General features: G+C 38.8%; 1 protein-coding gene across 1 annotated transcript in view; it reads left to right on the forward strand.

Moving 5' to 3' along the window:
* Window positions 1-2451: 2451 nt before the first annotated feature.
* LOC122838525 (TSC22 domain family protein 2-like) overlaps window positions 2452-18856 on the forward strand; it is a 36616-nt gene continuing 20211 nt past the window's right edge. Inside the window, exon 1 of the mRNA XM_044129233.1 lies at window positions 2452-4745. Within this exon, the coding sequence (XP_043985168.1) occupies window positions 3256-4745 (1490 nt within the window). The 5' untranslated portion in view covers window positions 2452-3255. The remainder of the gene's footprint in view (window positions 4746-18856) is intronic.

Below are 18856 nucleotides of genomic sequence, written 5' to 3' on the forward strand. Positions count from 1 at the left end.
AAAACATTTTTGATATCATTTTAACAGCAGTAAGAAATGTTGCAACTTTTCGTTAAATTAAAACTACTGAATAATTTGATGCGCTTTAGATTTTTTTTAAATGTACAGTCAAAATTTAAAACTCTATTTTACTGAAGTACATGATGTGATCATTTCTGAACTTCCAGTTGAAGACAATATTTTCCAACTTTTGGCTCCTCTATGAAAACTTTTTAAGACAATGATGCAACATAAAATAATCAAAATGAAATACATGCAAAATTTTACATATATGAATGAGTCAGTTAAGAGATGTCAACTTTATGGCCCTTTTTCTGTGTTTATATCATGTGCTTATCTTGTGGACAAACTATCCCACAGCTGAATGTAATATAAAGTGATTGCCTCTGCAGATGAATTAACCTCTCATCAGGTGATTGCAAAGGAGTCACTGCAGAGAATAATTTAGTTAACGGAGTATGGGAAAAATCAGGTAAAAAAGCAGATAGAAGCATGATAAATTTTCAGATTCATTCAAACAGGGTTATGAAGAGTTTTCAGTTGGTGGTTGAACAGATGGTCACATGGAAGATGAGTCACTGTGTTAATATGAGGTGTTGAAATCCTATGACGGCAGATATGTGAAGTTGGCAACAAAAGATCCAGATATAAAATGTGTCACAACCCGCTCCACCCTCTTCCTTGTTTCTATCAAAACATCAGTTGTTTCTGTCTTTAGAGTGGTAATCTCTTAAACTCTTTGACTTCATTGACTCAAACCATGCGTTTAAAACGGGTGTGCCTTGCCATTGGAAAGAATAACTGCAATGAAATTACAAGTTATATTGTATCCTTCCAGTGCAGCCAGAGGAAATTGCAATAATTAGGGATTTAACCTTCAAAGTCCTCAAACTGGCTGAAATGAGCTGGAAAATGAAGATTACAGCTAGTTGTGAAGGGTACATTTACTTCTCAGGAACATAAATCATTCACAGCTATTGAGACAAATCATTTCCAAGAGTTTTAAGTTACAAAAAAACTAGTTTGAAACTTCTTCATGGGTTTGGTTTTGTGACACACCTTTAACCAAAAGTATAAGCCACAAACATAAAGTGTCTTTGCTTCCAGGGAATGACTGGATGCATATCAGCTTTATTAGGATGCTTGTTTTAACTTGGTGACTACAACCAAGCAGAATCCACCTGGTGCCCTGTCAGCCAACATTCCCTGATTTCTCAAACTCATATGATTAATCATAATAAGTCTTTTGATGACTCACTCAGCTGGACTCAGCTGAAGCATTGACCTGCATGCTTACAGGGTGAATGCTTCTCACTTTAATTCCAGTTAAAAACTTACAACACAGGCAAGTTAATAAAAGCTCCTTAGCCAAATATAGAAAACATGTTAAAAATACAAGGAACAAAAATGTAGTCATATTTAGTAAATTTGCAAAAAGTGTATTTATTTCACGTCTGATATCCACAATATTAACATATATTGAATAATTAGAAACATTCTCTTTTTAATTTAAATTAATCATTATGGTATTCCATTGACTTCCTTTAAATCCAGACTCAAAATCCACTCGTTTAGAATAGCTTTTGAATAAATAACACATTGATAAACATTCTGATATGCAATAATCCCACCAGATAAAATCTTATGCTTCAATTGTTTATTGTGTTGCATGACTTTATATATTTGTGTGCTTTAATGATGTAAAGCACTTTGAACTGCCTTTATGCTGATATGTGCTATACAAATAAACTTGATAGGTATATAGTATTTATCTAATTCTACACAGTTATAATAAATAGATGAACCTAAAAGTACCCTTTGAAGGAAAAAAGCTATAAGGACATATTAAGCACAAGTTTCATTAAACCCAAATTTTTCTATTTAAAATATTTTAAATGTCCCATGTAAGGTTTTAATTCTAAATCCTCATAATTAACAGAAATAAAGGCTCTCAAACATCTATCTATGTGTAATTAGTCTATATAATATGTTTCACTTTGTGATAAGTTCATAAAATAATTGAGCTTTTCAGTAATATTTCAATTATTGAATACGTCCGCCCCCCATCCATTGGATGGAAGGAAATGAGTGACATCAAGCTCCGGGAAATGGAAATGTAGGAGGAAAGTAACTCAGTTATATCATGGCAGACATTTTCAGTTTATCATGTGTTTACTAGTTAACTTTTTTTTCTAACATAATCACAACTGGGAAGAAACGCTTTCACTGTGTAAATAGAGGCGAGTAGGAAAAGCAGAAGCTTTGATGAAAAGAAATTAACCGAAGCAAAGCTGTTATTTTGAATTTTATCTGAAAATATATTATCAATAAATGTAGAATTTCTCCTTTCACTAATATAAATATTTTTATTTGAAAATAATAAAAAAGTTAAATTAATATCAGAAAGTTTATTTTTTACTAACAGCCCTTTTTCGACTACCGGGTGTGACGCTTACCGGAAGTGACGACAGTGAATGTTTAACTTTTTAGCCATTTAAAATTAATTTCGCAATTTCTTGGAGCTCCAACTCCATGGAGGGCGTCTACAGTTGGAGATTTTGACTGAATGAAGTTGCTGGAGGTAACAGAGGATGCGTTTGACTTCCTGCTTCGTGATGCTCTCGGTTCTTGGCATGTTGCGGAGCGGTTGAGCGGCACTCAGGAGCAGTTAGCTGCCCGTTAGCTCGGTGCCGCTGCTGGAGGAAGAAGCTGTTTCTGTCAGCTACCTGCCAGAGAAGAGCTGTTCACACGAAGAGAGGCAAACTTTCCGGAGAAACTTTGAGAAACGCTCCTTTTCGTCTGCTGCTGGGATTGTGTACTAATTTTTGAAACTGCGACTGAGTTTGTTTACATCACGATGGCGCATATGCTCCAACAGAGGCAGGGGAAACTAGCCAACAGCAGCTATCTTCGCTAAGTGGTGAGAAATACTTGTACCGCTGATAGGCTGGGCCCGCCTCAGACTAGAGTACCGGTGGTTGCTGCTCAGACAGAAGTTTGACAAGGGCCTGTTTACTACTTCGCTGCCCGGATACAAGGAAGGCCGACATACACTGGGACCACACACCCCGAACCTTCTCTTCGGGGTCCGGCCTTTGGGGTTTGTACACGTTTTCTGGACAACAGATTGAAAGATGAACTCTGAAGAAATGTGCTGTGACGGTACGTGCCTTTATCCCATGATTCAGCTGTGAACTGCTTCGTAACACGTTAGTGCAGCACTCCGTTTCCTCTGGGCAACCCAAATCGCTAACGATGTCGAAAGTAACAGGAAAGAAGAGAAGTTGCTTCGAGATTACGAGTGTAACTCCGGCTCAGAAAAGTGAGCCGGAGGCGGGTGGGATCGTTGTTGGGGACGGTAGCGAGCGGCTGGACGATCCGCAGGAACTCAGGACTGATCCCAGGTCGCCGGGGGGGTGTGACCGAATCTCACCAGACGACACTTTGAACAACGTTGGGGAGAATCAGGAGGGGCAGCTGCCTTTTACAAGCCCTTTTATCGGGGGGATCTCTATAAAATCTACATCGAGTGGTCGTAACACCCCTCATAATGTAGGGGGGAGTGTGCCTTTTGTCCCCAGCTCCCACATAGTAACCAGTGCTACAGCTGTTATTACCAGCATGAGCCACACAGCGCCTAGCAACAGTTGTAGTTCTCGATTTAGAGTCATTAAACTCGACCATAGTAATGGAGAGCCCTTCAGACGGGGCAGGTGGACTTGTACTGAGTTTTATGTGAAAGAATCGGATTCAGGAGTTCATCGGACTGTGGACAGCCTGAAGTCCTCTCCATCCGTTGATCACAGTGTGGACAGAGACAGTGGGCTAGGAGCTACTTATAATTCTATTGTTGGTAGCAGTGCTTTTCCTGCACAGGCTCTGGACAACTCCACAGATGGTGGCTACTCTGTCTCCACTGGACACCACACCCACTCTCAGACTCCAGAGACTCTGCAGCAGGGCTACAGTTTGTCCCCTCAGATTGGAAGTGGAGCAAGTGCCTTCCAGCCCGCAGGGTATGGAGCAGCAGCAGCAGCAGCAGCAGCATCACAGCAATCCAAACAGGCTCAGGTAACCATGTTGCCCGGTACCCCCCAGACTTTCATACCTGACGGCCTCAATGGTGTGCACCATGGTGCCATCATACCTCCTGCTTCGCTTCCCCAGCAGTTTGTCTATTCTCCCCTTCCCAGCCAGCAACACTTTGGGTCAAGCACCCAGAATCTCCCTATTACGTCCTCCTGCATAGGCTCCACCAGTCAGGTATCATCGCCTCAGTTCACCCTTGCTGGTCCAGGAGCACAAGGGCCCAGTGGAGATGTGAGTTTCATGCATCAGGTGGCCAATGCATCAGTCGTGGCCCCTGTAAATTCAGGAAGCACACAACAGCAGCCTTCAGGGGGTCCGGGCAGCACCCCTGCACTATTCGTGACCGCCGTCTCTATCCACAGCAGTGGCCAGAGCGTGCCTGCCACAGTGCCAAGTATGACCAACGTACCTTCAGATGTGTCCAGTCACGCACCTGGTGTAGCGGAACTCATCCAGCTGCAGGGAGCGTGCGGAGGAGTTGTTAATCCGGCGGAGGATGGTTGGAAGATGACTGAAGCCCTACCTCAGCAGAGTGTTGGTGTGGGGACACTGAAAGACCATGTGCAGTCTCCTATTGGCGAGGGCCTCAGCTTGACCAGTCCGGCTGTCAACAGCTTCTTCGGCATCCAGATTACAATGAATGAGGATGGAGATGGGTAAGAGGTTATAAATCCAGTTGATGGTTTATTTTCCATGTCAGTCATCTGTGTTTTTCCCTGTAGGCAATCAGTAATACAGTATGCCTTTATTTCCAAGTGTCAGGGGAAAATTATACCACTTGAACTTATTATTTATGGAATAAATTATTAGATGAAAGGAAGTTTGCCCTTAAACTTAAGCTCTCAGTTTTACTCTATAACATTGAATACTGTGTAAAATGCCTCTTACTTGAACTTAGTTACATTAGGCATTTTATTACTACTATATTTTGCCAATAAAGGGTGAACTTAGACACTAGGTAGGCATAAGTCAGTATGAGATTCTTATTTTGTGATAACCTTGAATAAAAATACGTCAGTATCATGATAATACAACATTTTAAAGCAAAATATGTAACACTATCTTATTAGTTTATTTAAACCTAGTAAATAAATTTTTTTTACATCTGCTGTTTAAACAGCCTCACATGGATTGTTACAGTAACAGAAATGCACTCTATATTCTTGTTTTGATACATTGACGTAAGTAAATAAATTAAATATGAATGTGCTACATTTATTTGTAGTTTTTGCAGGATGTTATGAATGTTATACCATTTTGCTGTTTGGCTGTTCTCAGAGTTATTGCAGGTCCACCTACTCAGCTATTAGCTGATTGGCAGACTTGCAGCTCGTAGTTTGTTTGCTGTATTGCTGTTTAAAAAAAAAAAAAAAAGAAACGTCAGCTGAGTGATTTGGTTACATAATGAATTGATTTTGTTTCCAGGATCATGAATATGTGTCTGTTGTGACCTGTAATATTTCTTTTCAAACAGCTCTTGTCTGTAAATGAAAACTGCAGGCAGTTGCCTTCTTTCAGCCAGCTAACTAGCAGTGTGAAGCAACAAGTGGGGGAGGAGAAGTGCAGATTTACTTTCTGCTACATCCTGCCAGAGAAAACTGAATACTTTCTCTGAAATCTCATTGAGATGAATTTAAATCGTAAAAAGGGGGTGACGGTACATTTCAGCAGCTTGTATATACCTAAACTGAATGGTAATTTCTCTCTTTATGCTACTCTACCAGTGTGTTTGGGGCTTCTGGGTATTAAAAATCCCCTGTATATGCTACAAGACAAGCTGTGCTTTGCTACTGGGATTGAAGTAAGTGTCAATCATAAAGAGGTTGGCTTCTATTCTCTGCTCTGTTTGGGGAAAGACGGCCTGTGTGTTTACTCTGGGCACCTTTCCCAACCTCCTAACTTTAAACCCTATAAATACAGACTCTCCTATAGAACTCCTGTAATGTACACACTCTATTTAGGACTGTTTGGAGCTTGAGTTGACATGTTGCAACACTCTGGTTGCGAGCTGTGCTGCTGCCGAGGTGATGCTTGAGCCAAGAATAACCTAAAATGAGGGCTGGCGTCCACACACGTGCATGGTCTGTCTTGTGGAGGCCTCGGTGTTTATCTGTGCGCATTGTTCTGGACTTGTTATGAATGATCCAGTCAGTGTGTGGGATTTAATTTGTGTTTTAATATGTGATGCTGAGTTGGAATTTTTATGGTCTTTAGAACACCACGTTAATTATTATTTACAAAGATCTTTGACCAAGCAGCATCAGTTTGGCTTTATCTTGATTATGTGGAAGGCGTCGCTGAGTTTAATTTAAACAGTAACAGCTGCTATCAATTTAGTTGTCATTCATCTGTTTAATGCATGTAAGGCAGAGATATCAGTGGGAACTGGGGAGATCTTGGCAGGATGGGGCATGTTGGAGAGAGGGACAGGATTGACATCTCTCTAACTCACACCTGCTGCAACAATTGCTGGCTCGTAATCCGCTCCGTAGCAGCAGTGACATGGCCAGACTGAACCAGCAGGATGCTGACTGCCTTCTGCCCTGGCTCTCTGATTCAGAGCCCAGTAAGAGCTATCAGCTTTGAAACATAAGCTTAACGTAGTGTTGACTCGCGCTCCACCTTTGAGGAGTTTTGCATCTTTCCTGCGAATTCCTTGTTTTTCTACGAGATTGTAAATTGTCTTTACTTAAGACTATGCACTGAAGGGTTTATCTTGGCCTTAAAAGTCCAGACCACGCTGTGTAACCTGCCCAGGCCAAGCCAGCAAAACATAGCAGCCTCTATTCGACTGATCTGGCGCATCCTTTAGATCGCAGCAACATGAAACCCTTGGGTACATTGTTTATAGAGGAGGTTTTTGAACCAACTGTCTTTTTAAAAGCTTATACGCAGATAACATCTAATCTACAAAAGAGAACTTTGTTGGCATCTTCATTTAATATAAATCCAGAATACCGTAATTTGATCCAGAGGCTGAAGCTTTCAAAAGAATATTTTTGTTTTTGCAAATGTCATTTTATTTTACACATAACCCATGACTACTTACACAAGAGATGGTGGGAGGCTGGGCACCATCCTGGTCTTCCTGTTCTTAGCAGAACCTAATAATGGAGTATAAAGAGTCTCAGTTCAGAGTAATTGGCTGATACAGAAGTAAATCAGTGTAAGAATTAAACATATGACGGAGGTTTAAGTGACACTGTTCTTTTCTGTTTGATGGGTATTCTGCCAGAAAATGCTTCACATTATGTTCAAAGTCCAGATTTGCTACAAGAAGCTCATTGATGCCTCCTAAATAAAATAAATCATCAAGTTATGTTTGATGTGGTTCAAAAAATGACTTTCACTTAAACTCTTTGTTGTTTTTGGATATGGGATTTTTAGAAAAGATCTATTAACAGCAGTCCATTTAGCTCTACTTGGATTAGCTGCTAGTTTTGTCACCTGGTCTGGCTAAAACGTCAGAAAGGTGCAAAGAAAAGTATCTACTGCATGTAACATATTGACAGCTTAAAGCCTTTATAAGACCCTCATTCAAGAAGACTTGACACTCCCCTTTAAAGCAGTGTCATGTTTCAATAATTATGTGGGCTTATTGTAAAGCTAAAGCCAAAGAATAGATTCAACTATTCTGAATCTTGGTTCTGTCATGGACCAGGTTCAGTAAATGGGCATTTATTTCTGCTACAAATTAGGGGGATTTATTTTGTTTCTTTTAGGCATGAACTTTAAAGCCTGTCATGAAACGTTTGGCTGTTCTGAATCTCAGAAACATTTATTCAATTAAATAACTGTTGAAATATAACCCCTTTTCATAAAGATATTTTTGTTCTAGTGTCGATTATTCTCTATTCTCACAACTCCTTCCTATCTGGAATAGATGAATCTTTTCTAAGCATTTATCATCACTTATATGTGCAACTGTAAAAAAAAAAAAAAAAAAAATGAGGAGGGGCTCCTTTTTAATAATCTTGTCTAAACCCAGACATGTGAAATATTTAATTATCTACCTTAATATGTCTTATCTTTTACTCACTCTGTTGCAGAAAGGGTTGTTTTAGCTCCTTATGAAGACATCCAGATGCTTTCATATCGTAAGGCACAAAACTTCCAGGGAGGTTTATGGACCCAAAGGCAAGTTGGCAGCCAGAACCACAATTTTAACTGGTTTCAGCTGTAATTAAAACGCCTTGTTCACTCATAACTTTCCTGTAAATGTTTTTGACGACCAAACATATTTCAAACAACACACCCATACATGACTTGACAGGGATTTTTAAAATTTTCTCTTCTTGGCAGCGGGACCATTGTTCTGTGTACAAACTCGGCCTCCCTGAGGAATCTGCTCCGAGCTTCATTGTTCTGTTTTGAATTAGAGTTCATCACAAAGTGGAACAAGGCTCTGTGGGGGTGGAGCTGTGAGATAACAATGATTTCCCTTCAGCTTGAAATGGTTTGGGTTTGGGCTCAGTGCCCCTCGTCTTTGCCAAGTGGAGTGATGAAGCTCCCCCAGGGACAAATTGGTTCCCATTAATCGGAGCACTCTGCCTCTGCTATAATTCTTTTTCCCTGGGTAGACCACCCCTCAATTTACTGTCTGAGTGTGGATTGGTAGTGATTACTTCATAGCTCATTACATCTACTCAAGTGAATCAACAGTGGTGGCTGAGTTACACAACAGAGTAAATGTTATGTGGAAGCAACTACTTCTTGATTGGTTTTCATTTGTTTTTGAAGAGGGGAGCACACTTCATCGAACAACTTATTTTGTGACACTTGCATGTTTTCATATCATCAAACAACCATGAGTTGTAGACTAGTTATTATTTATTCAGGGAGAAAAGAAATTTATCAAACCCAACTTTCCTCTTCAACATAGCTGCTTGTTGCCTCTTTAAGCCCCTTCTTAATGGTCAAGTCTCACTCTAGCCTGTTAATGTCTGGTTGGGTACTAGCCAAGTTAGGTGTGTCTCTATTGTCAGTCTGTTCCTCACCATTGTGGGTGTGAATAAGGGCAGGAAAGTGGGAGCGTAAGCAAACCGTGAGCACAGAGAGGCTGTGGTCGAAGCTCCAATGATGTCATTTGCAACAACACTCGGCAATGAAGAGTCTAAAGTTTGTGTTTTTATGGACTCCATTAAATCCAGAAATTTCATTTAAAAAAAAAAACAAAAAAACAAAAACAACAAAAAAACAAAATACCAAAAGTGTTAAGTAGTTAACATTGTAGCTTAAAATGATGTTGAATTTCATCCTCCCCTGTGTATGCCTTCATGGATGTCTCTAATAAACCTAAAAAATCCCCCGTGGATTGTTGACCTTCAATTCAGTTTGACGTTCCCCGACATTCCAAAATTTAAATTATGTGATTAGTTTTCTATAAGTACAAATCTATCAGTATTGTGGCACTTCATGTTTTTTAAACATGAAACCCTGTGGATTTAGATAATGCAGTCATGAGATGTAAAACCAATATCCACACAAACTATTGAAAAAAAAAAAAAAACCTCACCTAAGCAAAGAATAAAATGAACATTACTCCAAACTAATGTTATATAGTTCTGTCCAGTGCAAATCTGTAACTCTGCGACAGAACTTGACAAGAGCTGGATTGTTTCTGGCTTCTTCATTAGATGCCCATTTTCCAGAGAGATGTGTTGCTTCCAGGGCCATTCCAATCCAAAAATTCACTCTGTGACATCATGGCACCGGCGTCATGTCTGCTGGTGCACTTTGGTGGTTGACATGTTCTTGTTAATCTTTTCATACCTGGGTTGCTGCACCGTTCTCGGCAAAAAAAAAAAAAAAAAGCCTCTCCACTGCAATTTTTCTTGAAGCATTTTGACAAATTTTTATCCTTTGACCTTTTTCTTTGATTGAAGTTCTAAGTGTCCCCAGCAACAGTGATGGGGAAAAAATAATTACTGTGAGCTTAAGTGTGACATATTTGGAGCTGTAGTAGCACGTGAATATCATACTGTTGTGATTGTCAGGTAACTTCTCGGATAATTGCACGCACCTGTAGGCTAAGTCATCTTTCACGTTACCGTGCCTCACGTGTACATATAGCCCGTGTGCTGATGCTCATTTGTGCTGAATACTCCGAGCAAGTTCTGGGGGCATAATTAAGAAAAAAACATTTGCTCAATGTAAATTTCTTTAATATGCAACATCTTTCATAGACCTGCCATGGGCTAACTGAGAGTTTCGCAATATGATTTCCTGAAGCAAAGAAGAACAATCCATTTGAGCTGAAGTTGACCTTGTATGTAAGGAAAATTATTGTGTTATTTTATTTAGCCAACTCGTCAGCAGTGCAAAGCAACAGGTTGGGGAGGGGAATGGTTGTGTTACTCAAATCTCCATGTTTGTTGGGAAAATCTCTGTTCCCTCCATACGTTTCTCTGGGATCTCAGTTGGAAGGACTTCGTGACGTAGGAACAATGTGATGGAAAATATTTGCTCTTTTGGAAATGGAGCTTTTTGAAACCTTCATTTACTTTGATACCTTGATACCTTGCCCACTTTTGTGCGTAGTATGGGTCATTTTTACTGTAATTTTCATGAATCATCAATAAATGTAACCAAATCATTCTCAAGTCTAATACTAACCACATGAAGCTGGCAGTGAACCCTTTGTGGTTCGTGATGCATTGAGATATACTGATGGACTTTCTGTTTCCTTTGTGATTCCTGTTTGTGATGCAGTCACATGTTGTCTGTTATCCATGTGGCCCTTTCACACATAGGTAGTTTTTGCAGATGCTTGGTGAAATCTACTTTAGTGCTTCAAGAATGCAATGAATTTCCCATTTTCCCTCACAAATGGGGTTTAGCAGGCACGAAAATTTGAAAAATGAATGAGGTTTTGGTTCTTATATTATGCTGATGACAGTGTATTTTATGAATTGTGGGCAGGGTAGGTAGCATGATTTGGCTGAATGTGGAAGAATTTATAAATATAGCACAATGAGGCTCCAGGAAAGCATCTTTAGAGTGGAATACTGTATATTAAAGAGAAGCATTTTCTGTGAACACTAGGGGACTTATTGCCCCTGGGCAGAAATGACTGGACTCTGCCTTTATTTGAACTGTATGACTGAGCAAAGATGAGCAAAAGTAACATTAAAAGAGCTTTATCTATGCAGCGATACAGTGTAATCCAGGGGAAAAAAAGGCATATGCATCAGCTTGATAAGGCTGGTGGATCCCACAGCTGTACAGTCAGAAGTATGTAGATAGAAATATTACCTCTCTTATCACCAATGAGTCAGTTACCTTGGGTCAACAATATTAACCTGCTGCCAAACCTCCTGAGATTTATCAAATTGCCTGCATGTGATGTCACCACCACAATGGGAAAACTTTGTTGCAGAGAAAATAAAATGGTTTTCTCACATGCTTAAATGTCACACAACTGGCAAAGTGGATGTGATTTATTGGGTTTGTTCTTGTTAATATCCACCTTTGGACTAGTTCTTAAAACGATGGACACTTAATTCAGTTCATAAAAGAAAAGTGGTTTTAACTCTGACACGAATCGTTTTAAGGCAGCTGTCAAAAACAAAAAAAAAAGAAAGAACAAGAACTTGATTGATTTGAGGATTAGTTGGAGTTTGGCAGCTGTCTTCATTGCAAACCTTTAATGATTCCTAGATCACTACTCTCTGTATCACAGGTATTATTTAGCCTGTCAGTCCATCAGGTATGATTTGCTCTAATCTCTGCGAAAGAACATTTTGGTACATTTTGGCCTACTTGTAGCACGTTTTTCGCAACATCTACCAACCCTGTGGGAAGTACAGTTCAGAGTTGGATTGACATGACTTTGATGTTGTTCCCTAGGGATTAGTTTAAAGTTTCTGACATTGTGTGATTTGTTTTTTTCAGTGTTTCGCCCTACATTTAAAGCAAATGGAGATTTGTTTAAGAGGACACATTATGCTGTACTGTCAAGCAAGGATTTCCGACCTCAAGTATCAGGTTGTGGTTGTAAGCAAGGTTTTTTTGATGTATAATAGTCTACATATACCAATACGTCTTTATAATTGCTAAGTTTTTTTTACATTTAGTAGCATATTTTAGTTTTTGTTAGATATGGTACATAAAATCAAATTTTCTTTCTTTAAAATATAAACTGAAGTGTGATAGTGCAAATTCAACATTCAGTGACTTATTTCACTGAATGCTACACAGATTCTTTTGCTTCAGAGAATGTGATTAACTTAAAATTAAATTAAATATTGTTGTAACTCAATTTATTCGAGTTCAAACTCCAGTCCTCAAGGGCCGCTGTCCTGCAGTTTTTAGATGTGCCACAAGTACAAAACACTGGAATGAAATGGATTAATTACCTTCTCCTTGAGTAGATCAGTTCTCCAAAGCCTTGTTAATGACTTAATTATTCTATTCAGGTGTGGTGCAGCAAAGGCACATCTAAAAGTTGCAGGTCACTGGCCCTTGAGGACTGGAGTTTGACAGCCCTGTGATGACTGTGGGCAAGAAGGAGCTCCTGTAGCCGTCTTTATTACAGCGACTCTAATAGCCTCTGACCAAACATACTGTTGTGTAGCAGTTTGATGAAAAGGATACTAATTGTTATCCATAAAGTTGTTAATTTTTGGATGAATCCTTCTTTGCACCATCATCTCTAGCGGTTCCAGAACAGTCCCCATAACATAACCAAACTTAATAGATTTAACTGAAAGTTTAATTTGTATTTCCTTCTAAAAGTAATGCAGAAGTTAACGTCACTTGAAGGTGATAAATTGTTGCTTAGCGACTGCAAGTCCCTCATTTGGTTTTTTGCTCATTTCAGTGGCACATATATGCCAAGTTTACAATTAATACACCTTGATGGGAGCATTATGTTATTATTTTGGGACTGTGACACCTTGAATGGCTATCTTATTAGAAGACAAATTCTTTATTCCATTATTTTTCTCTCACAAAATGGGAGCCTGTCTTTCTCTTGTCTAAATATGAACACATGTTGCTGTGCACTTAGTCTCAGCTGGTTGAAAGATGATTTATACACCTGCTCATTGTGTGAAATAAATTTGAATTTGGCTGTTGGGAAATATTAGTGTGAAAAATGCTAAAGGAGCTCCCCTCATCACTCCTATGTAATTCAGTTCAAGATTATTTATACAATGCTAATTCAGTCCAATTATATCCAGTTAAGTCCAGTTAAATATTCAAATTGTTTAAAAAATATTCTAAGAAAACCCAGCAAATTGCATTGTATTATTTTAAGCCTGTGGAAAAAAACATGAAGTGTCATAGAAAACATGAGTATAGTAGATTACTTGTGCAGCATTATGATTCTGTTATAAAGTACATTGAATATTTATTTTGATCATCATACTGTGAGAATCCCATTACTTGTTTGGATGATTTTGATTTGGTTCTGCTACATGTGAGCTCAAGGCAGCGGATATCTTTGTACATTTATTTACGTTTTGGGGACATGTTCCTGGAGCGCTTGATGGCTGTAATTGAATGATGATTCAGAGGAGAACCTGAGTAGACGCTTTTGTTTATTGGTCCAGAACCGCGGGGTCTGCCCTCCTTCTGCCGCCCTCTTATGTCCCTTGAAACTGTTAACACACTCTTCCCCTCACTCTGTACGTTCCCAATGTTGTAGTCAGTTTTCCATTCACATCATTGTCTTTCCTTTTTTTGTGAATAACAAAGCCGCTTTTCATTAGAAGCTTTAGTTTGTACTTGGATATGGCACTTGGATTTGGCTTTAAACTTGTGGTTGGCGTTGAGCAATCAGCAGCTTTATAAGTTCACCAGCTTTGGCTGCTGATAATTATGTCTCCTGGAACTGCCCTAGTATTGCTCATTTCTGGTTTTCAACTTTGTTTTTCATGCCTGCTATGACAACCATGATCTTTCTAAAGGCAAATGGCAGGACTTTTCTTTTTTTGATGGTTTCCCCCAAATGTCCTGTCTAGTCCTTACAAAGTCTTTCCTTCTTCTTTTTTGGACCCAAAGGTCCAGAAGTTAAAGGAAAACAGTTTGAATAACTAGCCTTACATCCATCCAGATGATGTTGGGGTATTTCTTCCATTAAGAGTCACTCTGTAGTGGCAAATAAACAACTGTGATTCTTTCTGACCATTAAAGCTATGTTTGATGCTGGAAAACTGTTATTAAATCAGTTAGGAATTGAATTGTTGTGAGGAGAAGGTTGACAAGTGCAACATGTTGGTCTTTGTTCTCGTTCCAAAGTGCTGTCAGTGCAGAACAGGTTAGACCTCTCATTACGAGTGTATATAGCACACGAAGTATGTGCGAAGATCCTTTGCAAGCAGAACAATATCTTGGCATCTTCTCATTACCAGACTCTGTTTGTTACAAGGAGTAGAGGAGTGTACTGAGTGTCAGCATTATGCTATGTCCAAATTAAGGCACAACTTTGGCTTTTCATTATAGCTATATTTCATTGAATGAGATATAGCCTTTCAATTAGTCTAATCAATTTGATCTTGTCGAATCAGGAGTATTTGTATCATTTGTATCAACAATCATTGGTCATTAATTAAGGTTGCTTTCACTCTGTTTAATCAAACTGTAGTTAGTTTGCCTTGATGAGTCCACTTTGTTTGGGTACGTGTGAATGTAAAATCGAACTTTGATGCCGACCAAAAACTGCCACCTCTGGTTCGCCTAAAAACCAAGGTCTCTGTTTGGTTGAAGTGAATCGTGGTGCAGTTCAAATGCATACTGTTCTCGAGGAACAGTATGCATTTTGCTCCATAAGTTGGAGATACTTAACATTCTGTGGCTTTCTAAGTTAATGCAACATGACTGAAACAAAGGCTGAAGTCTAGTACTAGTGGGAGAGAAATCCTACAACCACTAAGATCTGACACCACTCCATTTTTCTTTACATCTCATGTAGAAGAAAATCACTTCTTCACATGTCTAAAGCAGCAATTCTTTTGAATTTTTTATTTTTATTTTTTGTGTCGTTTCCTTCAGTAGTTTATGATGCAACACCACCTCAAGCAAGGGGGATTGCTCTAAGGTTTTGGTTTGTTGACAGTGCAGTGTGAAAGTAAATTGAACCAGCTGAAAATGTAACATATGTTGTAATTTCGATTCCCGATCAAACCGAGTCTACTGAACTATCAGTAGATAGTTCAGTAGACTTATGGTGTTTCTTTGGGGAAACACCATAAGTTTCCCAAAGATACTTAAATTCTGTGGCTTTGACTAAGTTAATGCAACTTTAATGATGTCTTAAAAACAAATGTGAGACAAAGAAGGCTGAAAAATTGCCCAAAATAACAAAATTTTTCCACACCAAATAACTGTTGATGTTGGTAATCTGTTGGAGTAGAATCACTTTTTATTCTTTTTTTTTCATTTGTGTTATTGTTTTTGGGTCTAGGGTTTTTTATCAGTTTGGTCAGCATGTTATGGTGACAAGGATACAACTCTGGATTGTTGGATGTTTAACTCAACTGATAAACTGAATCAGAGTGTTGCACTGGATCCAAAGGGCTAGGAAATGCATATTTACACATTTTTATGTGAGGAAATAAAAAGTTAGCTCAGGCACCTGAGTGAGTGCCAATATTCAAAGTTTTCTGGATATAACGCAATTCCAGCCTAAATTATATCCAATCACTGAAGCTCATTAACATCTAATGACTCTTCAATTTATAGTTTCAATAGTAGAACTGGGCCGATATTCTTTTTGGTTTCATTTGTGTGTTTGTTTTTGGGTGGAAACATGCTGCATTTGTTTGCCCAACATGATGGGTATCTGGATTGTTGGATGTTTAACTGAAGCAGAGTAGCGGCGTCAGAGGTGCTTTTTTTCACTGGATCCAAAGGGCTAGGAAATGCATTTTTATGTGAGGAAATAAAAAGTTAGCTCAGGCACCTGAGTGATGACTCTTCAATATAGTTTTCAAAAGACTCAACAGTTTAATATTCTGAAGTGTTATGCTCTGCCCCAACATGTGAAACATGCTGCATATGGTTTTGCCCAACATGATGGGTATCTGGGAGGCCTAGGTGTCTGGAGAGCTCAAGTCGATTTGCTTCTTTATGTGCAGACCATTGTCAGCTTGCTCAACTATGAAAGCAGAACAAAACTTTCTTTCTTTAGGTGGCTTGAGCAAAATTCAGTCAGGCTTACGCGAATAAAGACCGATGTCTGTGTCTAAAATAAGTCAGTTATTTTTTTTTTTTTACCAACAAAGGTCCGTCAAAGGCCACTTCCTCGAAAATCTATCTTCACTTTTTTGACCATCTGCCCTACTCATTGCTTTACTGTTAAGCAGATATTTTGATACAGGATTAAGGAAGTGAAAAAGAAAAAGGACATTTTATGTCTGTTAATAGACTGCTTCTTTGCAAGGGTTGACTGCCACAGTGAGAGCAAATGTTGCATGAAGACCATGTGTCACTTTCTTTTTTGCCATTTCCTGCGAAACTGCAGTAGAGATATGCGAAAGGCATTTTAGATGTTCTTTGTTGTAGTACTGAAATGATTGAGCCTTTTTGAGTGGAAGAAGATTTTAAAGGCCGACCACATATTGGGGTTTTGCCCTTAGGAATGAAATGGTGTCGACTGGAAGTCTGTGGCATATACCGTAAATGTCTTTAACTCTCAAAATGTCGAGCAGATGCTGTTTCAAAATGTGAAGCTTTGTGTTAAGTTTGGCTCAAATGGGGCTGAACAATGAGGTTTCAGAGCTTCAGGCCCTCCCAAAAACTGCATGTCTGCATTGTGAGTAATGAGGATGTGTGGAAAGCATGGCAGGCAGCTGCACTTGAGTCATGCATCCTCTCTCTGAGTTTTCAATAAAGCCCATCGTCCAATCTGGTTCTCTGGTGGTTTTGACTCCTCGTATCCTTTCTGGCTCTCTTTGTGTGTTGTGGTATCAAACTGCTATGCTGGAGTTGAAAAGTTGATTTCAAGAGCTGCTTATGTACAGCTTTTTATCAGAAGCCTTTTTTTTCACTCTGCCGGCGTCAAGTACTGGTGCATAAAGATGTTCTTGTTAAGTTGCTGCTCTCAGCACTCTGATCGTTTAAACAGACCAAACATAGACAGCCGACCATTCAGTCACCATCTGTTTGCACACAACAAGGCAACACATACTTGTTTTAAGGTTTAAAAGTTTTCAGTCTTGGTTTTTAATTAGGATTACTTGAAAATCCATTGATCTACTTTTAAAAGCTGACTTAGAAACATTTAACTAAATGGCTATAAATCGTCAATGCTCATACATAATCTATTCTAACCTTTAGCTTGTGACATATTTTGCTGTAAAATAAACAAGCTATTTATTCACTTATTTTTCTTTTTAACCACATTAATAAACTTATTACAAAAATATTTATTTTTCTGTCATTGTATAGTATTTTAACAATGAATTCTCAAACACGGCATGGCATCAATACATGTCATATATATTTCTGGGCCTGTTTTGCTCTGCGTTTTGAATGTTGTTACTCTGACGAGAAGTTATTGCGCAAACACAAACAACTGTCCAACTTTCTCCAATTCCTAAACCAAAAGGAAAACCTTGTAAAACCTTCAGATTTCCTCAGTTAACCATGTTATAAGATCTTAAGAAAATCTACCTCAAAGGAGGCAAAAATAACGAGTGACCTGGGACATTTGTAAGCTACAATATTTTACAGCTTTACTGAAATCAAAAGTATTTGATTATAAAACTAATGTATTATTTTAGGTTATATTTTATTATTTGCTAGGGATAAAGCTTACAGTAAAAAAGTTAACAGAATTGTAATTGAGGTAAAGACAGTTAAAACCTCCTAGGTTTTGTTCTTTGAAGAGACTCTAACATCCATGCAAGCAAATCAGTTTTCCCCCCCTTGTAGTCAGTTGAAAACTGCCAGTTTTGTAAGAACCTCAGTTTCCTTCTTCGCTTTGATGTCCGCTTTTGTATTCTGTCAATCACTTCCCCTGTCGTCGTCTTCCTCTTTTGTTTGCCGAGTCAAGTTTGCCTGAAGTGTCTCCTCTTGTCAGCATTGAACCACAGCGGGTCCTTGCACATCCTCCCTTGCCTTACAACAAGCAGGTTTCTGTAAAGAAGCGGATGTGAGTCACTGTAGCGTATAGACTGACAGCAGTGTCTACATTGAAACAGTGGTGTCAGAAAGATAGCACAAGCATATTTTTGTTTTTACTTAATCAGGTCTTACTCATCATCATTGTTGTCTGTCTTTGTAAAACTGGGTCCATTTTGGTTGTTTCAAGGTAAAATGTCCAGCTTAAACCGTTATGTCGAAAGTTTTCATATAATTGAAAGCCCCAGAGGTGCTGGATTCATGTAGCTTTTCAGGGTTTCAGGAGTTGACCAACACAATATAAACTGACTTTCTACTCATTACTTGAGACAGGTGGGATCACTGGTTTATGCTGCTGATTCACACCTTTCCGCCTCTTCAATTTTTATCTTCTGTTTTAACTTGTTAGAAGAATCCAACAACATTCCTATCAGCTGAAGTGATCAAAATAGTGGGAAGATGAGAATCTACCAAAACAATTTTTAATATAAAAAACATAAAATTTTTCTTAAAAATCTAAACAAGTCACTTCATTGTGCTCAGGTTGTTTCATTTTTAGTGTTGCTGTGGGCTGTCTGTTCTTCTAGTCCTTTGCTATCCTTAGCTTTGGCCCAGAACAAGGTCAGCTAAAAACCTCCATACCAAACAATGGAAAATATTTCAGCCACCACGTCCTGTGCTTGTCAATGAATGATCCCCA

This window comes from Gambusia affinis, linkage group LG10, assembly GCF_019740435.1.
Source record: "Gambusia affinis linkage group LG10, SWU_Gaff_1.0, whole genome shotgun sequence".
NCBI classification, from domain to species: Eukaryota; Metazoa; Chordata; class Actinopteri; order Cyprinodontiformes; family Poeciliidae; genus Gambusia; species Gambusia affinis.